The sequence below is a fragment of the Cetorhinus maximus genome, chromosome 2 (genome assembly GCF_964194155.1).
Source record: "Cetorhinus maximus chromosome 2, sCetMax3.hap1.1, whole genome shotgun sequence".
In the NCBI taxonomy this organism is placed as follows: domain Eukaryota; kingdom Metazoa; phylum Chordata; class Chondrichthyes; order Lamniformes; family Cetorhinidae; genus Cetorhinus; species Cetorhinus maximus.
Window position 1 is genome coordinate 40,061,168 of NC_135880.1, and position 22,900 is coordinate 40,084,067.

The 22,900-nt window shown below is 47.6% G+C and overlaps 1 protein-coding gene across 5 annotated transcripts in view; it reads right to left on the bottom strand.

The window, feature by feature from the left end:
• Window positions 1–258: 258 nt before the first annotated feature.
• sv2ca (synaptic vesicle glycoprotein 2Ca) overlaps window positions 259–22,900 on the bottom strand; it is a 181,340-nt gene continuing 158,698 nt past the window's right edge. For all 5 annotated transcript variants that reach the window (XM_078563556.1, XM_078563540.1, XM_078563549.1 and 2 more), the window contains 2 exons: window positions 22,163–22,322; window positions 259–2,313 (listed from right to left, as the gene is read on the bottom strand). In XM_078563556.1, coding sequence (XP_078419682.1) covers window positions 2,130–2,313; window positions 22,163–22,322 — 344 coding nt within the window. In that variant the 3' untranslated portion in view covers window positions 259–2,129. The remainder of the gene's footprint in view (window positions 2,314–22,162; window positions 22,323–22,900) is intronic.

The following is a 22,900-nucleotide window of genomic DNA, read 5'->3' on the forward strand; positions in this document are numbered from 1 at the left end:
AGTCCTCTTGGGAATTTTTTATTTAACCACATTCTTCCAGTGAGAGCTACAGCCACCAAATTTCTGCTGGTAATTTACAGTTACAATTTTTCAAAAATTTTCTTGTATTTTAGATTTGTAAAAAGGACTGGGTTAATGGGCTGAACTTTCAACTTCAGTAGGGAGGTTATACGCTCCACCTGATATTTTCATTCCATTAGCCATCACTGAAAAGGAGAATTGGCGTAAGGGGAAAAGTGGTTTATGATGGGCAGATGATCTGATACTAAATGTTTCAAGCCCCACCAAAGTTAAAATTCCAGCAAATTAGTTCCAAAATGCATTCATTTCTATTGTCAATATTTTTATTTGATAACTTATTGATGTAGTGCTTTGGGATGTTTTTACCACGCTAATGGTGATTATAAATGCAAGTTTTTTGTTGTTGTATTGAATGGAAAATAATGAACAAAAGAAGGTTTCCTCCTCCCCAGACAATTAAAAAAGCTCAATTTATTAAGGTGATATCAATATTATGCTATAAACGGGCTAGATTTCTTCCATTTGCTAATTATAGTAGAAAGGTTACACCACTTTATCTTCACATCTATTTTTTAGTGAAACTATCGGGTAGAGAAAAAAAAAACTACAATATGATATAAAAGGAGGAAGTCCAAACCTGATCACCAGCTGTGTTTACTTAATGGAAGGATTGGCTTGGGAAATGCAAAACAATGGCTGGGAATCTTCCCACAGCTGCTCTGGCTCCTGCGCTTTCTGCCACACTTATATATGTTATAGCCACAGAGCCAGAGCAGCTCCAAGGAAATTCCTAGCCCATGTTTGACAATTCATCACAAAACTATGCAAAGATAGTTAAATACAAGGAATTAAAACAAGACAGGAAATAGTTCCTATTTGAATAATGACCAGCTCAACTTTAAATTGTACGAACATTAATATTCAGCACTGGCATTTACAATTGCAATGGAAATAATATTTTATATATAATGCAAGCTACAATAGGCACAATGCATATTTTACAGGCAAACATGAGGTCAAAGGCCATTCAGGTTTCAAATAAACAAATGGACACTCTATAGGATTTTGGTTCCTTAACCAGTGATTTTTAAAAATCCTTGATTTTAGTAAATTAAAGATATTCTTTTCAAATGAAATGGTATAAAAGTATGTAAAAATAACATAACTACTTGAATGATTCTGTACATTCTTGTTTAAAATGACATTTTTAGTGCATTTACAGTTTAAACTTTTTAATGTTGTTAAATCAGTATAATAATATTACTGACAATTGTACAGCATCTCTCCTTTTGTAATGTCTCAAATCTCTGTACAATAAATTACTTCCTTGAAGTGTCTGTTGTTTTGTAGCATCGTATTGAATGTATTTAGAAATGGAAATATTAAAGGACAAGTGGAAATGCGAGAGACTAGTTTTCTTTTCTGTGGGACACTGCTAACTATTTTGATTCATCATTATCACTGTTAGGTGAGTTTGTATGCAGTTTTAAAGTGATAGTAAGAAATGGACTACAGATGGAAATCGATTTCTGCATTGCAATTACAGTCTTCTCTATTCCCACTTAAACAAAACATTGTCCGCTGAAGTTAACATTTTTTTAAAAATAACTGAAAAAACTGATTTAGTCAATGTTAAAGGAATGGAATAATTTCACATCATGGCTGTTGCAAACACTCCATTAGGAATAATGGCATCTCATTGTTTGCTTCTAGATTTGCTTCAGAACTTTACTGATTTGATGCATTGGCTGATGTATTGTTTTACATTGGTTTAAATTGATGGAAGGGTGGATAAACCTGAATAACGGTCACACACTCGATAAAAACCCGCTGTTGGAACAGATTCACCATTCCTTCTTTATGCTCTCTCAGCCATACAAACGATTGTGTATGTACGTACTGCAGCCTCATTGATCACATGACTTTAAATGAAGTAAGAGTGAGTACAGTTCAAGGATATAGGAAGGAATCTTCAGGGAAAGCAAAGAACCAGCAGACGTACTTGTGTGTGACACTAGTTTTTCTTACACTACAGGCTTTTTTATTCAAACCTCTCACTTGACCACTGCCACTGGCCAACTAAAAATCCATCAGATGGCTTTACCTAATCACATGAGCACCTGGTTTCTTGTATCAGGAAGCCGGAGTCCCATGAGGCCTCCGCAGACAAGGACAGTGGATGCCAGCAGGATCGGGATTGCTTTGGTTATACCAACCAAAGAGCCGAAAATGAGATTTCCGAGTACAGTTGCTGCTTTACACAGGGCATTCAAGAACCCAAATCCTGTCGCTCTGTTAAAAAAAAAATAGAGTTTATTCATTTCAATGAAAGGCAATCATTTTTCCTGAGAAGTGAAGCAGGTACATAGTGCAAATATCAAGTGATGATTCTGGTCGTTTTGATAAGACTGAGTCACATCCAGAATTTTTTTTTTGAAGGAAAAGTAGGTTTAAAAAAATGGATGGTTTCATCAATATAAAGTGGGCTTTTGGTTAATTGGGGAGAAATTAGGAGGCCTTTGTTTAGAAGATGTCAGTTGCCAATTGTCAAGACTCTGGGGTCGATTTTCTTGTACGGTGAAAATCAGGCAAGTGGTGGACAGGGTGACTGGGGCATATGTAGCAAGAGACCTGAATTATTTTGAAGGCTGGACTTCATTTAAAATTCGAGAGTGAACTGTATGCGTGTTAATTGAAGGACTTTCAGTTTAATCATGCATTCAATTTGAACATTTTTTTGGATGTTATTTTCCGTGATGGATTCCCCTTGTAAGGCCTCCCAGGTTCAATGAGGCAGCAGTGGCGGTCCCTCTGGGTCAAAGGAGGAGCTGGGGATACACTCTTTTCCCTATCAAAGGCAAAAGAGTGCGCAAGCAAATGCTGCAGCAGGCCTAGAAATAAATAGCTAGAACATCAATGTCAGAAGCATCATTCTCGGGGCATGGGTGCAGTGACACAATAAACTCATTGGCCTTACCCAGATGGCAAAGGTACAAATGATGTCTTATTACCCCTTTTGCTCATGATGAGGCCTTGTCATGGTGCTTCCCCTATCTGGCCCCGCTGAACACCCCAAACAATTCCCTCCCCACCTCCACATGTTTATTTTCTAATCGCAACAGGATACTGCCCTCCTTTAATTCTAAGCACGTGTGTCCAACAGGTTTATATGATGCATTTACTTTGTGGGTCAAAAGAGTTAGCATGCTTTCCACTATTGTGTGCTAGTTTGCTTTTCATTTTCAGCCTACGCTGCTGGCTGGCAACAATGCAAAAAAGAGAGCCAAATATGTAAGTCTCTCCTTGTTAGTACACAGCCTCTCCATCGGCAAGTACTCAGCAGTGCCTCTTCATAGCAATATAAAGAAACTGGGTCCTTTGCTAAACTTCAGAGAAACTCGGAGGGGGTTTGGCCTCCAGACATGCAGTGTGCAGGGCCGCTGGCACGTGCACACACTGTGACACTCATGATCCAAACTCCCAGGTAAACTGCCTTCTGGGTACCTCGGGAGAGTTGAAGGCCAAGGAAGTAAACCCTGACAAAAAAATCTGGAGTGGAGCCCATAGGCGGACTGATGTCTAAATATGTCATCTTTCCAGCAACTCTTGCAACCAAGCCAGTGCCAAACATTGTGATCAGATCAGATCAGATGTGATTCCGCAATTGGACCGCACTTACTGAACAATCCCAAGTGTCTGAATATTTACACTAACAACCAATTTAAGATTATCAGTCGGGCTCACAATGTAGTTCACTTACGCTTGCTAGAAGCTACATATATTCATACATAGGGCTCTGTCCTATGCAAACATGAAGAATATGTCCTGGCATTGTGCCTTTTTCAAAAAACAAAAACATGGGGGACAATGATTCCCTGATGCATTTCCCATGGCAACGCTTCAGGCTCAACTTGCCAACCAATCAGCACCCCTTTCCAATGCACTGTAAATTGTTATTACCTTTAATTTGATATTCTTCCATCTGTTCTGATGAACGCAGGACAAAAAGTTGTGACAGCATGTCTTTTTTTTGCAGCAATTCTCAAGTTATGGACAGAGTCTAATTGAGCTTTGCTGCTACTACAAGCTTTGTGTAACTAATACCTTCTTTCAGAACACGCCATGTCACAAGGTGCCCTGGAGACATCCAAGATCAGGGCACCAGCTGGGCCCGATCATCACCTGATGTGACTCTCTCAACAGCATTCTCAACACGCATAGCCACCACAGCACGGACTGTGATACAGATCACTCCCTGGTGTGCACCAGGATTAGCTTGCAGCCCTTGAAGTTTTTCATTCAAAGCAGAAATGCCGTCCCTGTATCAACATCAGCCATATTGTCTACCCAGGTAAATACCAACAGTTCCTTGACTCGATTAATGGGTGCTGTCTGGCATTCCTACACAGAGTGCAGTAGTGAAATGGAATATACTTTGAGACACCATCGACAATACCACATCTTCAACATATGGGAAGCAAGAGCAGAAAAATGCTGACTGGTTCGAGGTCAATATCACTGTGATGGAACCTGTCATCGAAGCCAAGCAGTCCACTCTCATTAATTACAAGAGAGATCCAAGACAGAAGACTCTGAATGCACTAAGAGCTGCTCAAAGTAAAGTCCAACAGACTGCTAGGTGGTGCACCAATAGGTACTGGTTATAACTCTGCCAGAATATCCAGATGTCCTTCCACACAGGAAATGCTAGGGGCAAGGATTAAGGGGTCAAAAAGGCAACAAGCCCATCAACAAACAGCTCTATGAAAACAAAGGTTATGTAATAATCTCTTGTAATAAACAGCTAGAAAGATGGTGTAATACTACTGTGAGTTGTACTCTAAGGAGAAAACTGTCACCGAGGAAGCTCTGGGCACCATAGAAAGCCTGTCTGTCATGGCAGAGTTGGATATTGAACCCAGTGTGGTTTCAGAACTGGAAGGTCTACAATTGACATAATCATCTCAATACAGAAGCTGCAAGGGAAATGCCGTGAACAAAGGAGGCGACTATTTATTGCCTTCATCAATCTCACCAAGGCATTCAACCAGGTGAGTGAAGGCGGTCTATCTAAGCCGCTGGAGAAAATTGCTTACCCACTGAAGCTGCTCAATGTGGTCTCCTCTTTCCATAACAACATGATGGCTAAGATCAGCCAGGATGGGACTTCTGGACAGAACCCTTTGAGATCTGCAGTGAGGTCTAACAGGGTTGTGTTCTGGCACCAACACTCTTTGGAATATTCTTCTCTTTGCTGATGTCATATGCCTTCAGGCCATCCACAGAGGGTGTCTACTTACATACCAGAACTGACAGAAAGCTGTTCAGCTTCGCTCCCCTGAGATCCAAGACAAAGGTGGGCCAAGTCCCCATCAGAGTTGCTCTACGCTGACGATGCCTCACTAGCATTTCATAACAAGGAACACTTTCAGTAACAAATAGACTCTCTAACACCTGTAAAGAGTTTGGCCTAGGCAGGAGAAAAGGCTGAACAGTTTCTACCTTCACTGTCTCAGACATACCCTGGTATCTCTTGGCAGAACAATGTCATCAACTCAGAGATCCAGGAGCATGCTAATTCAATCAGCATAAATTCAATAAGAAGCCATTGACATCTGCGCTGGCTTGGCCACCTTCATCAGATGGATGATGGCCATATACCCAAAGTCCTTTCTGTATGGTGAACTGGTCACTGGGTCACAACCTCCTCGGTGTCCATACCTCTTCTACGAGAACTCCTGCAAGCAAAATATGAAGATGACGGACATTGACACTGACAACTGGAAGACAGCTGCTGACAGCTGTGACCTCTGGAGTTTGACTATTTGGAAGGGCGTTGAAAGAGGCGAGCAGAAACAAAAAGTTCAGCTGGCTGAGAAGAGGGCCCAAAGAAAACAGAGGCCAGCAAATCGTGGACCTTCTCAATCTTCATCTGCAGCAAATGTGGCAGAGACTGCCATGAGTGGGCCTCCTGAGTCACACCAGGCAATGCTTAACACAGAGTTGACCACCACGGCGCAAAATATCATTTTACGAGACAGAAGGCTGCCATCCTAATCTGAGCACACACTTGGCTGCTCACAAAGGGTGGTTGAGTCAGAAACTCCCCTAACATTTAAGAAATATTTAGATAATCACTTGTGTTGGCATAGCCTCCAGGGATATGAGCCAAGCGCTGGAAAATGAGATTAGTGTAGTCAGATCTTTGTCGACCGGCATGGACATGATGGGCCGAATGGACTCCTTTTGTGCTGTAAACGTATATGAGTCAAAAGGCACAGACAGCATTCTGCTTTTACTTGGTAACAACTCAGAAGTATTTCATTCTCCTGCTATTTTCACAATCACATTGAAGTTGCTTTCTTCAGCATTACCACTTTCCCACCTTACTCACAGCCTGCTGCTTTCCCTTCTGACCATGCACATCATATGAAGCTGCCTCACAGGTCTGTGCAACTCTTTGCAAGAATTATACACTACTTCACTCCTACACTTGCTGCAGAGCAAATTGGCTCACAACTAAAGAGAGCTGAGCAGACTGGGGAGAGGGCCAGGTGCTGTACTAGTTCTCACTCAGATGAAAGGGGAAGCCTGAGGCAGGCAGCAGGAGAAACATCATGGGTGGTGAGGCTGGAGGCCAAGTACACCCGGGTGTCTGTGCGCTTCTCACATCTTTTCTCTTTCTACAAGCAAACACACATACAGGCGGTGTGGCAGTATTGCATTGTGCTGCACTCATGTACAACTAGGTAACCTTGTAATTTCGTGACCCTTATCCTTCTTTTTTGGTTGCATCCTATGACTTTGACTCTGCTGTGAAAGAGATGGAGAAAATCACCCTTGCAAAGATGGACTCTCTCTCGCTCCATCCTTCCCAAGCACAAGCTAGCAGTCAGATATAAGAGAAAGAGTGACATAGAAAGTTGCACTGGGTGGATCACTTGGCACCAGTGAGTGGGAACTTGTGTGGGTGGTCCAGATGATAGCTGGCTGGTGGGCATACCCAGGCCCTAGCTCTGATAAGGAGGCAGAAATGCAGACTTCATTGGTCCTGTCTTTAAATAAGTGTGCCCCAGCAATTACCTGAATAATTGGCCTACTTGACCAAAAGCTGTCACGCCATGTTGGCATGAATTGAAGAGTCACTTCCTTCGACAACACTAAAATGGAAAATCAGATAGGGTTTATAACATGGATCCGGTCCACTACCACCCATTCTGCAGGCCATTCCCGCCGCTGCAATTGAATTTCTCCTTCCCCCACCCCCGGGATAGTGTCAAACAGTCCCAGATCAAAGTGGATACAGATCAAAATGCTTTTGTTAGAGAGCATAGAATCATAGAATGATACATTCAGCCCATTGTGCTTATGTTGACTCTTTGAAAGAGCTATCCAATTAGTCCAATTCCCCTGCCCTTTCCCCACATCCCTGCAACATTCTCCCCTTCAAGTACGTACCAATTCATTACTGAATATATTTGCATCACCCTTTTAGGGAGCGCATTCCAGATCACAACCTGCTGCACAAAAGAAAAATTCCTCATATTGCCTTTGGGCAGAATCATCCCAGGTTTGCACTAAGTGCAGTAGTGGGCATTGTTTTACCCGCCAGCCACAATGGCAGCTTTTCATGCTGTATCGTCCCAAACCCGCCGCATTAATTATGCATTCCCGGGAAACACGCCATTTCGATGGTGGGCAGGCTCTCCTTCACCCACCATGGCATCACCTCGCCACTTCATCATGCCGGGCACCATATTTAAAGTCCAGCCACGCGCTCACCTCTCAGTGCTCCCTGCCCACTACTGCTGCAAAGAAGACATGGCCCTGAAAGGCAAAATGACTGCAGCCCCCAGGCTCAATGACTTGTCCCTCCAGTGCCTTTTGGACACAGTGGAGGCCCGTCGTGATGTCCTCTACCCCCACTCTGGCCACAGGATGGGCAACAGCCTCACTAATCTGGCTTGGGAGGCGGTGGCAGCAGTGGTCAGTGCCAACGCCCTGCAAAAGAGGACAGCACCCAGTGCCGAAGAAGGATGAATGGTTTCATCCATTCCGCCAGAGTAATTCACTCTTCTCATCACTCTCAACTCACACGCTCACAAACCCATCACACATCCACAGGGATCTAACACCTCAAGGGACAACACCACTAACTCTCACACACACCCTCACATCTCCATCAGGCTCATATCCTCTCAAGCTCGTGTCCTCATCCCGTCCATGGCTCCGCTCACCACACAAACATTCCACGCAGTGCCAAGTGTCCTGCTTACACTCTCTCCATCTATTTTCATGCAGGAGAAGCCTGCTCACATCAGCAGGAAGATGTCCCAGACCCAGGGTGGAGTGGCCCACATTAGGCCCCTCACTCACTTTGAGGAGCGTGCCATCACACTGACTGGTGAGGATGTGGACCGTGTCTGTGGTGATGGTGAGGTTGGCGATGAACACCCTCGTGAGGATCTTGCACCACATCATCCCTCTCTCAACGCAAATGTGAGTACTCTCTCTCCTGCTTTTAACTCTGCTGACATGCACTACTTATCTCCACTTTGGTTCACAGGGAGCTCTGCCAAGCGACTGACACCCTCAGCCAGCCATTCTCATAGCTCCATCCACGTCCTCACCTCCAGTCTCACCTTCCAAACCCATGGTCACTACCATCTAGAAGGACAAGGGCAGCAGATAGATGGGAACACCACCACCTGGAAGTCACCTCTAAGTCACTCACCATCCTGACTTGGAGATATATTGCCGTTCTTTCACTGGCACTGGGTCAAAATCCTGGAACTCCCTCCCTAACAGCACTGTGGGTATACCTACAGCACATGTTCTGCAGTGGTTCAAGAAGGCAGCTCACCACCACCTTCTCAAGGGGAACTAGGGATGGGCAATAATTAGTGGCCCAGCTAGCGAAGCCCACATCCAGTGAATGAATTTTAAAAAAGCCAACAGGACACCTCCTCCACTGAACAGCTGGAAATAAGGAGCCTGGAAGACTCGCCAGAGCGTTTACCCACACCCTGCACCAGCGCAGAGACACACACCTCGTGGAACCTAGATCTAGAGCAGGCTCAGATTCATAATCTGGTGGTCACCGCATGACACTTATCCGCAGCGGGAGGGCAGGTTCGTGTGAGCTCCCCAGCACTCATAAGACTACTGGGTATCAGGCATCAATGAGGTCAGAGTCAGATGATGAGCCTCTGGATTTGGCCTTCCAGCTCATCCCAGACAGTCAGCAGTAGGCACGGGAACATTACGCAGAGCTGTTGGGAGCACTCAGTAGAGAGGCATGTGAGTTGGAGGAGTGCGTCCAGCTGCTTTTTGGTGAAGTGATGCCCACATGTGTGTGTATGGAGGTCTCCATGGGTAGGATGGCAGACGCCATGGAGACCCTGGCCCAGCAGAATGCGGAGATGCGCTCAGACCTGCACTCCATCGCGGGAGCCATGGGGGAGTTCCTGCAGTGGCAACGTGAGGGGGAAATGGGATACCTCGACATCCCTTCAGGTGCTCCTTCCCCTCAAGGAGTCAGGCAGGGCCCCTGGGCACCTGAAGGGAGGAGGAGCAGCAGCTGGACACCCCAGGGTCATTCACTCAGGAATCTCGGAGGCTGTCCACTCCCTCCAAATCCCCTTTGCCTGTGACCCCCCTCAACCTCGTCCTCTGTCACACAGAAGGAACAGCTGGCCCACAAGTGATTCTGGAGGGAGAAGTGTGTATGTGGCAGGGCCTTTCGGAGCCTCGTGCAAGCATTCTCCCACACACATGGATCCTTCACATATCACGCTCACCTCAATTTCCTGAGCATTTTCAATGCTGTCTGCTGGGGTTCACTTTCAGTTGCCCATTTGAGTTGACCTGCATCTCCGCCCACCCACTGATCACACTCCCATGCAGCACCTGATCTCGCCCACCATGACTCTCGTTTCACTTCTGATTTGGACAGCATGATCTGGATTCGGTTTTTCGTGCGCTCCCCCATCTTTTCCCCTCGCCCAATCATCCATTTGCTTTCCCCATCACAGTTGACCCCCCTGACCTCCCCTCTGTGACCGACCAGCCACAACCCTTTTCCTTCGGGGATGTCCAAGTGAATGTGCATGTTCTCTTCCTTCCCGAAAATTCGACCCCCATCCACATTCGCCTCCCTGACATCCTCCTTCCCATCCCCATGGCCCATGTCTGCCTCCGAGTCCCCACCAACCATCCTCACAGTCCCCTCTACCACTACCAATGAACTCTCACCCTCCCACCCTACCGCCTCACTCTGCCCTTGGTCATTCTCACCATTCCCTCATACCACGCCCATTCTCAATTTGCTCCCCAGGAGGCAGTCAATGACCCATCAGAACCTTCCCTTGAACATTCAGCTGGACATTCCCCCTTTGGACCCTTTCCCCCTGGAACCCTTCTCCCCCAGAAGCCCTTCCCCGCCACGATTTAGTCCCTCCCCTTCCTGACTCCCTCAGATACCCTTACTTCTTCCGCCACCCTTAGTCCTTCTCCCCTCCCGATGCCTTCCTCCAGCTTTACCTCTTCCTCCAGTCTCACTTCTTCCCCCAGCTTTACTCCTTCCCCCTTCCTGACTCCTTCCTCCATCCTTACTTCTTCTTCCACCCTTATTCCCTCCCCTCTCTGCATTCTGTCCTCCCCCTGGACTTCCTCTCCTCTCCCCACTCCTTCCTCCCCCTGGACTCCTTCCGTTACACCTTCCACCACCTCCCCCCCCGATACCTACCTCCTCAGTTACCTTCTTCTCCCCCATTACTTCCTCCTCGTACTCCTTCCCCCCTGACACCTTCATTCCCCCTCCCAACCTCACCCCCTAACACCTTCATTCTCCCCCTCCAAACTTCAACCCCCCGACACATTCATTCTCCCCCTCCCAACCTCACCCCCACCCACCTGTCACCTCTTCCTCTCCCAGTCAATCCTAGTCCTTCCTCTCCCACCCCCTTGACCATCATCCATTGTGAGCATCAACGGTGACTTTCCAACTTCCGTGATCCGCTTTACAGCAGGGCCGTCTCCATGAGAATCCACCCAGCATGTCATGGACATTCCTCCATTGTGCCGTTGCTGTTGGGGTCCAGCATCTTCTGCTCCTCGGATGTCCGTGATATGAGCAAGGCCCTGGTGGTAAGTCCTGGCTTTTGCACGTCACAGTTGTCAAGACGTGTTTTGCACCGGCGTGTTTTTCCACTGACATGGGCGGACAATCCAGCCGGGTTGGGGGTGTGTGGGGTGGCGGGGTGGTAGTATGAGGCCAAGAGGCCAGGCCTTATAATGATATGCTGATGCATTACAATGAGGTTCCCGAAGTCCGATGGCAGGGAACGCGCCCCATCATCGGCGGGCGGAGCAGATGATCGCAAACTGGTTTCACGGCATGGTGAAACTGATTTTTGGCCTTCTCGCCATATAGTCCGCTCACGCCACTAAACACACTTGATGCCAACGGGGACCGATGATTCCGCCCTAGGGTTCATTTGCCAATTACCTCTGGTTACTGATCCTTCTGCCAGTGGAAATAGTTTATGCTTATTCACTCTATCAAAACCCTTCTTAAACCCGCCATGATTTTGAACACCTTTATAAATTCTCCCCTTAACCTTCTCTGCTCTAGGAGAACTGGTCCAGCTTCTCCAGTCACTCCACATAACCAAAATCCTCCATCGTACCAGGAATGGGCAAGTTGTCTTATGAGGAAAGGTTGGACAGTCTAGGCTTGTATCCGCTGGGGTTTAGACGAGTAAAAGGCAACATGATTGAAACCTCCTGAGAGGTCTTGACAGGGTGGATGTGGAGAGGATGTTTCCTCTTGTGGGAGAATCTAGAATTAGGGGTCACTGTTTAAAAATAGGGGTCGCCCATTTAAGACAGAGATGAGGAGAAACTTTTTCTCTCAGAGGGTAGTGAGTCTTTGGAACTCACTCCTCAAAAGGCAGTGGAAGCAGAGTCTTTGAATATTTTTAAGGCAGAGGAGATAGATTCTTGATAAACAAGGGGGTGAAAGGTTATCGAGGTTAGGGGGGAAGCTACAATCAGATCAGCCATGATCTGATTGAATGGTGGAGCAGGTTTGAAGGGCCGAGTGGCCTACTCCTGCTCCTAATTCGTGTTCATCCCTGGTACCATTCTAGTAAATCTTCTCTGGACCCTCTCTAAGGCTTTCACATCTTTCCAAAGTGTGGGGCCTAGAATTGGACACAGTACTCCAGCTGAGGCCTAACCACATCTTTGTTTATAAAGTCAAGAATCTCATATGCCTTTTAAACAGCTTTCTCAACTTGCCCCCTATAATCTTTAAAGTACAAACCCAGGTCTCTATGGGTTGAATGTTACGCTGGGGGCTGGGGGCTGGGTTCGCCACTATCAGCATGATTTAGATTCAAAATTACGATCCTAGTGGTGAAAGGCACCACATATAGTTGACCCTAACCCTGTAAAGTGTTACAGCCTATACAACTGTCTATAAAGTTACTGCAGCTGCTCGTACACAACAATACATGTAAAATGTCTCAAGTGAGGAGAGTACAGCAAGGATCCTGCAAAAGCAGCTGAAATGCAATTCAAAAATAATTCAGCTATGAAGCTGGGCCATAATCTAATTATTTGATGTTCATTTACTTAACCATATTATAAGAATTATTGTTGTGTATCTGTAATTATTTTAGAATCCTGCTGGTGCATTGTCTGCCTCAATGTTGTCTGACTGGCCTTTCGCTTGAATGCAGCTAATGGAATTGTAGGAAGGCTAATTACGGAAGCTGCTTGCAGATGACCAAAGCATTCCCTCTTGTTACTCATATCCAGCAGGATAACTTAGATTAAACACAAAGATTATTACATATTGTTGCAGAGATGTCATTAGAAACGTAAAACTAATTATGAGCTGACTGAATCTCACTGCTCAGCTCTCCTGCTGTTGGAGAATGCATCCATGCCTTTATTACCTCCGCATTCAACTACAGTGGGCACAATTTTGCCTTTGTTGGGCGGGCTTGGTGGGGGCAGGCGGGAAGCTGACTGCCGTCGCGATCGAGGCCGGAAGGTGATTTCATGCTGGGCGGGCCAATTAAGGCCCAGCCCAGCATGCAAGGTGGCTGGGGAAGCTCCGAGAAGGGGTGGGCGGGGGCATGTTGTCCGCCGGGTTCAATGGCGACCTGGCAGCTGATTCTAAAGCAGCCCAGGCAGCCCCAGGGAAGCTGCCCGTGTCGGAGTTGCAGCAACGACATGGCTGCAATCCAGGAAGGAGAATCCATGCGGGAGGTGAGGTCGGCGGGGCAGTTGGCCCACGTTTCTCCGACGAGCGCCTCACTGCCCTCCTGGAGGAGGTGGCTGCCAGAAGGGACACCCTTGTACCAAAGGCGGGAGGAGGAGGCCACCGCGCCTCACCAAGAAAGCATGGGAGGAGGTGGCATCCCAGGTGAGCAGTCACGACATGGTACAGTGCATCTGGCTCCAGTGCCGGAAGCTCTTCAATGATTTGCTGTGATCAGGAAGGGTGAGTATTGTGTTGGCATTGGTCAGTGTGGAGAACAGTTAAGGGCTGGCCATCCCCCGTGGAGCTCAGGGGTGTTAGAGTCTGAGTGGCACCTGTCAATGTCGCCGGAGTTGGCCAAGGGTGTGAGCCCTGGCTGCTTGGACTGAGTGCCTTGCGGGTTGAGGGCAAATCGGATGTGCCCTGCAAGGTGCTCCTCAGGTGGGGTTGGCCAGGCTGCAATGGCGCTGCAGGTAGAAAGTGGACTAATCAATGTTCCTCTGTCCTTTCAGAAGAAGACATCCCATAACAATATTGAGAGGTTGAGGACTGGCGGAGGGCCACCACACCTCCTCGTCCTCACCCGCTATGAGCAGGAGGCCTTGGAGCTCGAGAGGCACCTCGGTCAACCGGCCACAGTTGAGGCTGGGGTAAGAGTAAGTGCACTGAGGTGAAAATTTCGGCTTGTGCAACCATTCTTGTGTAGTCTCTTCATTGATGTGAGCCTCGAACCTGGAGTCCCCACTGATCATCGAAAGACGAAGCCACAATGATGCAGATTTCCGTTATCTCACAGGGTCCCTGGCATGCATAGTGACAGTGTGATGACTCTCACTAATGACATGTCCTTCTTCTCCCTTTTAGATTCGCCAGCAGGTGTTCGCACTGAGGACCCTGAAGGCCCACCCCTGACCCCGGAGGACCACCATGCTACTCACGCACCTGTGTTACACCTGCTCTGTCAAGTAGGCACCCAGTGCAGATACCAGCACCTCAGTGGGCAGTAGAACGCCGACTAGTATCTTGGTGCACAGCGGTGAGGGTACTTCACGCTTGCTTGAGGTGCAGGCGGAGCCAAAGAGTGCCCAGGGCGCCAGCAGTCGGAGGACTGCGGGAGACCGGGATGATGCTCAGTTGATGGCTGATGATGAGCCTCTGGAGTCATCCATTAGGCAGCAGATGCTGGATGTCCAGCAGGGGGTGTGGGAGGATCTGGCGGAGATCCATGACGGTATGTGTGCCATGGTTCTGTTGTAGAGGAGTCCCTGTGGAGCATGACCTCTGTGTTGACCCTCATGGCCGAGCGCACTGCCCCTCCTCCATGGAAAGAGCGGCGACTCTCATGGAGCAGCTACTCCAGGGACAGAATCAGGGGTCCCCGGGGATGCATTCGGACCTGCAAGCCCTCACACAGACAATGGCCTCAGGTGGTCAGTATCCCTGTGTGAGATGGATGGCGTACTTAGTATCCCAGCTAGGTGTTTGGCCATCAATGGTGAGCAAGGAGGTCCAGAGTGACCTGATGTTGGCACACGAGCTGCCTGTCATCTCTGCGGGCTCCTTTCAGGGCGCTCCGGATGACGGCAGCAGCTTCTCCGCGCCTCTGCCAGCGACCGTGGCATCTGATGAGGCTGTGATGACTGGGGAGATGCCAGCCGTGGCACTGGCCACTCCCTCCCAGGTGGGGCCAGCAGAGGCTCCATGGGCCAGAGGACGACCGCCAAGGTCATCAAGGCCAACAAGACAGTAGAGTCAGCAGGCTGTCTCCAATGCCGATGCCAGCGAGGGAGGGAGCACCCAGATGTAGTACCCACAAACGTAAATTTAAAGCACCTTAAGCACAAGACGAGCTGGTCACAGGTGATATTTTGTTCCCCACTTTGCTTTGAGTTTTTTAATGGTATGATAAACAACACCGGTTAATGTTTAGTTCAGGAATCTGTCACTTGCAACATTAAAAGAGATTTGATTTCGTGTTATTGGCCTAAGTATGCTTCATTTGTTTTGTAGGTGCAGGGTAGGCCAATATTTAATGATGGACATGTGTCTCTTGAACCTTTATCGCACAGGGACTGGGTGTATTTTAGTGGCCAAGGAAATGCTCCTCTCAGGAATCGAGTATGGAGACTGCAGTCCTGGTATGTGGTGGTGGTTCTTATTTGGTAGGCTAGCTGAAGGAATGTTGGATCAAAGCATCCCAGGTGTCCCTGCCTCCCTGGAAGTTACCCAGGTCTGCCTTCATGCCCTCAGCATTCTCCTCACTGTGCTCGTCCTCGGACTCACTACTGGATTCATCATCTGTTGCCTGTGGAGCTGTGTCAACATCCTCTTCCTCCAGTGGGACCCCCTTGCCAGTGCCAGATTGTGGAGAGCGCAGTATGCAACGACTATCAGTGACACCCACTCTGGGGGGTATTGCAGTGCACCCCCTGAACAGTCCAGGCATCAGAAGCGCATCTTGAGAAGACCAATGGTTCTCTCTACCACTTCCCTTGTGGAGTCATGGCTCCTGTTGTACCGCTGCTCCACCTCTGTTCTTGGATGGCAGAAAGGTGTCATGAGCCACCCTTTCAGGGAATAGCCCTTGTCACCCAGTAGCCATCCATCCAGTCGGGCTGGAGCGCTGAAGGGCCTCAGCATCTGGGAGTGTCTCAGAATGTAAGCGTCATGGGAGCTGCCTGGGTACCTTGCACAGACTTGCAGAATCTGCATCCTGTGACAGCACACTATCTGCACGTTCATGGAGTGGAAGCTCTTCCTGTTGACGAAGGCACCCGGCTCACCCACTGACGCCTTGATGGCAACATGAGTGTAGTCGATTGCTCACTCGATGCGAGGGAACCCCGCAATTGCTGCAAACACTCTGGCTTGCTCAGCCTGGCTGGTCTCGTCCATTCAGGAATGAATAAATGTCATTACCTGCCTGAACAGAGCTTCTGTCACCAGCTTGATACAACTGTGGATAGCTGTTTGGGACACTCCACAAAAATCCCCCACTGACCCCTGGAAAGAACTGGAGGCATAGATGTTGAGGGCCACTGTGAACTTCAGCGCCACTGGAATGGGGTGTCCACCCACACAGTCGGAGATGATCTCAGGCCCATTCATCTGACAAATGGAGTTAACAGTCCCCCTGGAGAGGCAAAGTCTCCTTTGACATTGCACCTTGGACATGTTGAGGTAGCTGCATTGCTGTCTGTAAACCTTGGCAGCAGGATAGTGGCATCTTCTGCGACCCTTACACCTCAGACTACCAGCTGGCCCTACAGCTCCTGTGCCTGCACCTCATCTCCCATAGGTCGCTCCCCTAGAAGCAGCATGGGGACACCTGGCCTCCTCTCCCTTCTGCCCTTCTCTTCCTCCTCAGAGGAGGTGCCTCCAGCTGTGAGCACAATCCCCATTACCAGGGTAACAGAAGGCTGTCTGATACCTGGAAGGGTCCACATGGTCAAAGTTCTCAGGGGGCCTTGGAGTCACCAATGGGTCCTGAAATGAAGCCTGGAAACACTAAGAATGAAGCTGAGAACAGAGATGAAGCTGTCAAGTTCAAATAAACAACCAGCAGCAAACTATCTCCTAAACTCCTCACTACTCACAATGGCAATGCTGCTGACCCTTTATATCCTGCCTTTGGAGGAAGTTCTGTTAAAACTGGGCTGCCCACCTGTCCATTTTGCCCGTGCGATGAGTGCAAAATCATGTGGGCAATGTAAAATCGAGTACAATTGGCTTTTTAATGGCCTTAAGTGGTCTTTTAATTGTTGGCGGGCGCTGCTCTGACACCCACACACACTCGCTGACCTGAAGATTGCTCACGTGCGGGATGACATTGGGATGTTCACCCGGCATCATCTCACATTATTTCACATCCGTTTGGGCTAGGCACCCGCCCGCGAGGTGTAAAATTCTGCCCCATGTTTACTTTTAACAATCCCAGAGGGTGCCTTACCTCCTCAAAAAGGGTGCATTATCTCTCCCAAAGGATGATTTACCTCTCCCAAAAGAGTGCTTTATATCTTGCAAAAGGTGCCTTAGCTCCCCTAAATGTGTCCCAGGATCAGATCCAAAGGGGCACCTTACCTCTCCAAAGAGGTACTCTGGCTATCCACATGAATCCACCAAGTTCAGACCTGCTCTTACCTGTTTTAATCTCCACACTTTTGGTTTCACATTCCTGGTCTACCAAAATCGCACTTCAGTGGAGGAGGCAGCTGATGATTTAAATGGCCTGCTGCCTCGGTAAACCACACACGCGTGAGCTCCGGCCCGACTCCAGTCCGGCCCTCCCCCAACCCCGAAAATGGAACATGCCGTGTTCAGAGGCAGGACTTAGGATTTCCAGCCATTTCCAGGATTTTCGACATGTCATGGCAAAAATATGGGCTTATATTTTTGCTGTCTCAAACATGACCAATACTCCACAACTGTACAGATGAAAAATGTAGAATCACTTGGCCTCAATATTTATGGGAAGGCAGGGTGGGACTGGGTGTGATGAATCCCAGAAATGCCAGAAATGTGGAGGTCATGCTGAATTTAATGATAGAACTTTACTGTCATTGTTGAAATCTGTTTCTCACCCAGCAGACGGCCAGATTGAAGGCAGTGGGAAAGCAGGCAGTGGAACGCTGTAACCAGGGATAGCTAAACACCCCAAAACCCACTGCGGATAAAATGGAAGCAGGTGCAATTGCAGCAGGTTGGGGTCGGGTTTCACATATTTACCAATTTAATCACCCTCCCACAATTCTCCCCCATCCGTCATGAATTTAAAAATTCAATCCCCCCCACAGAATCATACAACACAGACGGGGGCCATTTGGCCCATCATATCTGCACCAACCCCTAAAAAGAGCTATCCAATTAGTCCCGCTCCCCTACTCTTTCTCCATTCCCCCTGCAAATTTTTCCTTTTCAAGTGTTTATCCAATTCCATTTTGAAGGTAGGTCTCACCCTGAACCAATCATTGGCCCCGGCAGCCAGTAAATCGCTCCAGGGTGATACGGCCTATCAGTGGCGGACTTGCCAATGGCTTTTCAGCAGAGGGGTTGGCGGGGCCACCACCTTCCTTTAAAATTTTAGCCAGTATGGGACTAGAATCGGATGAGTAGGGGGTGGCAGGATCCCTTCCCTTAAAGACATCCGTTTTTAAGGAGAATCTAGAAGCTTTATTTTCAACTGCCAGTCGCAAACTGCCAATTGAAATATGTTTCATAACATGACAAGATGGGATTTGAACTCATAGCCAGGGGTTGCTAGTCTAACACTAAAATCATTCCCAACAAAGAAAAATATTTTCCAATCACTTCAGTCAGAGTTTCTATTTCTCTTAGTTTGCGTACATTTGGGGAGATGGTGGCATAGTGCTAATGTCACTGGATTAGTAATCCAGAGGCCCAGGCTAATGCCCTGTGGACATGGGCTCAAAATCCCACTATGGCAGCTGGTGGAATTTAAATTCAAGTGATAAATCTGGAAATTGAAAGCTAGTCTCAGGAATGGTGACTGTGGCAGCGATCATCGATTGTTGTAAAATCCCATCTGGTTCACTAATGTCCTTTAGGGATGGAAATCTGTCATCCATACTCAGCCTGGCCTACATGAGACTCCAGGCCCACAGCAATATGGCGTTAAGCCCTCTGAAATGGTCAGCAGGCCACACAGTTTAAGGGCAATTAGGGATGGGCAACAAATGCTTGCCTCGCCAGCGATGCTCATATCCCATGAAAGAATGAAGAAAAAAAAAAATAGCTGTAATAAGCCAGTGAAACAGGTAACTTTTCCCTCTCTTCTATAAACATATCTTAAGTCAGGTGCAATACTGACAGAGAAGTGAAAGAAAAGAAAGACTTGCATTTCTGACAGCCTTCCAGGCTTTAGTAATCTTAAATCACCTTATAACCAATGAAGTATTTTTGAATAGTAGTCACTGTTGTAATGTATGAAACACAGCAGCCAATTTGCAGACAGCAAGTTCCCACAAACGACAATGAGATCACTACTGGATATTATTTTTTTAGCTGTTGATTGATTGAGGAATAAATATTGACCAGGACGTAGGGTAGAACTTCCCCTTGCTTCTTTGGAATTGTGCCATTGGATCTTTCTCAGCTGCTTGAGGGGGCTGATGGGGCCTTGGTTTAATGTCCCACCCGAAAGATAGCACTCTGACAGTGCAGCACTCATTCAGTATTGCACTGGGATGTCAGCTTAGATTTTGTACTCAAATTCCGGGAGTGAGATGTGAATGCACAATCGAGTGACTTATTAAAACAAGAAAAATTATATCTTTACAGACACATAACCCAGTGAAGAGTTACCACTAGCTTGACACAAAGGCTTCTTGCTTGGGACCAGCACAGTTGCAAACTGTTTTCTTCCGGTGAATTCCTGAGCATTCTCTTGATGCTTTTAACCCAACTTGGACATCTCCCCAAGACAACCAAAAACCGCACTCTAAACTCACTTTCTTCAACCGCAGAGCAAACAAATGAGCTCCCTAAACTCAATATTCCAGTAGTATCTCTGCTAAACTGATCACTTTATTGAGTTCTATAACTGATTATTCAGTTAACTACTGTCCCAATAGCCTTGTAATTTTACTTCTCAGAGAGCTTAAACCCTGTCTTCTCTCTCTGACACACACTCTCCCCAGTAAATGGCAGGTGGCGACCAAAGCAGATTCCATGGATTTCTTAACAACCCATATAGACGTTTGTCACATTGTGAGCCAACCAAACTTTGTCCTTCTCACGAGGGTTTCCAGTCTCCAAATTTGAAGAGCTCACCTTGGAATTCTTTACAGAAGTCGCTCCCACTCAGGCAGTTTCAACAATGGTCCACCTCACAGCGTTTCAATCTCACCAGCCGACTTTTCTTTCTCCTGGATTTATGAGTACATTCAAGTGTCACCTTCCAAGCACAATTTCAGATCTTAGGCCATGCCAGGCAGAACACCATGGCTTCGAAAGGGTACCTTTGCCCCAACAGCCCGCAGCACAGATTCACCAACCTTCAGCTGCCTTCGCAGATCCTTAGGGCTTCTCTCAAGCCCACTTCACTTCAAGTTTGCTCACTGCAGCTCTTTCGTTTACTCAAAGCCTATTCTGCTGCTCCTTTCTTTTAGCTTAACGGGACCCACTCATGATCCCTGTCTTTGTCCCTGACCTGGGACCTCTCCCTGTCCCCCTGCCATGTCCTGCTCTCTGGGACACCTACTTGGTAATGGGGCTCTGGTTCAGGTCATCTGACCTGCTTTTCATGCTGTTTGCTGTTCCTTGCTTCTGTGCAGATGTGCAGGACCGTTGCCAGACTGAAGAAGGTAAAATAAACAAACTGCACGCGTGCGGCCATTTCCCGACTAGCACATGCGCAAAAGGCCCGAGGCTGGTCAGGAACTGGAATTCCCGATCTCCGACTTCAGATTAAGGTAAGTATTTGGGTTTCATCACAGTGAGAAGGTCAATAAGAGTTAGCATATCTGGGACACTAGTTTTGATTCTCATTAATCTGTCCTTTGCCACTTTGTCCATCTTTGGACATCTTCGTCCAGCCATCTGTACTAGCGTAGTTTACTGGTGGATTTTTTTTAGAACAGGTGCATCTAGCTTTATCCAGTCCCCCACTGGCCAGAATTTTGTGTTCTCCTCACCCCAGAGAACAGGGTGGCAGGGGCTGGGGGTGTAAAATCAGGTGGCATGGCAGGGGTGCTGTGTCCATTGCCCATTGCCTACTCACCTCCACTGAGATTTTGCCAGTGGCCGGATAGGTGTCAGGTGGCCCATCCACTCTGAGGCCAATTGAGGCCCTTAATTGGCCACTTAGGGGCCATTTCTTGCTGCCACTGGTGCTTTATCGGTGGTGGGGAATGGCCACACCGGATGGCGAGGCCAGCAGGCTGAGGCCTTCATCGGCGGGGTGGTGGGGGGGTGGGGGGGTGGGGGTGGTGGGGGCACTCCTGTTCGGGCACCTTGTGCTCAACAGAGGCTCTCCCCAAAGGTGATCGTTGCCTCTACTTGTTTACTCCCTTTCTCCCCACTGGGCTCCTGATCACAGCCATGCCCATGCCCCCATTATCCACCTCACCGGAGTCTACCTGACTGGCCCTGGCAAAATCACCCCACCTAACTTGCAGTCCATCCCACGTGCTGTTCCTCATTGGAGTACTGGTTGAGGTCTCAGCAGTGGCCACTGTTCCCAGCAGTTCTCAGAGGCAGGACATTCTCCCTGATGGGGCCACAAGCCATGATCTGAGCCACCTAATACCCTGACGGCCATAAACTCAAATCATCGCTTCCCCGCCTTGCACAGGTGATTTTCCAGACGGGAGGCATGGGGGGAGGGGCATGGTGGGCGTGGACCACTGCCTCCCCAAAAAATTCCAGTCACTACTTCTGCTCAGACCCCAGACCTTCAGCTGTATTAAAGGCAGCTATGGAAAGGAAAGCACATTTAAGTGGAAATGTAATTAAAGTAGCAGTAAGTGAATTAATTATTCTAATCCACAGATAGACAATGGTTTATCCAATTATTGTAAATATTGTAAATAGATTTATATTGATTTGTGGTGAGTTGCAATTAGCATTGAAGGATACATTCCCTGATTAGTAGCAGTGCACTTGGCACAGAAATGTGATGAATGGACATAAAATTTCTTGAATGATTATACCTGTTTGGTCACATATTATGCTGTGCTATTGGGGAAAATGTGCAAATTCATTAAAGTGCAGGTGTTTGTCAGCAGGCTTAGATCATATAAACTAGCAGGCTCATCATTTACAAACCCATACATACTTTACAAAGAGGTTTCACCATGGGGAATGACACATATGTAAAGAAAGAAATAGGCAGCAAACTGTATACTTAACCTCCTGTCGGTTGGCAGAAGTTCCACAGTGATCACGTCAAGGGAGTTCCACGCTGAAATAGTCAGACCATTGTATAGGCAGAGCATTCCAATCATCATGGCTTCACTGGTCCCAAACCATAGGAAAAAGCAGCTGATCCCAGACAGAACCATGGATCCACCTATAGAGGTTCACAAACCAACAGGTAATCATGTCAGATAGGCATAGAAAATCCTGGAAATACACACCATCATCAGTATCTGTAAGGAGGACAAAGGCAAGTCATCATCTTGGGTGGGCATGACTTTGCAGGAACAAAAGAAATCACAAGTCGATCTGCCCAAGTGAGTAAAATAAACAACTTGCATTTATATAGAGCCTTTCACAACCTTAAGACATTGTTACAGGGCAAGAAAGCCATGACATAATCTTATGGCTGTCAGGCTGTTAAGTGGCTTAGGTCGTGACTTAAGAGCTGCTGGGAATGGCAGCCATTGCTAGGACTGCAACCAATGTCCCCACGAGGAGCAGCGCAGAGGCTGGACTGCAAAGCACTTTACAGCCAATGGAATACTTCCTGAATTGTCACTTTTGTAATGTTGCAAACGTGGCAGCCGATTTGTGCACAACAAGCTCCCACAAACAGCAATGTGGCAATTGACCAGATAATCTGCTTTTTTAGTATTTTTCATATTCATTCATGGAATGTGGGCAACACTGGCTGGACCAACATTTATTGTCCATCCTTAATTGCCATTG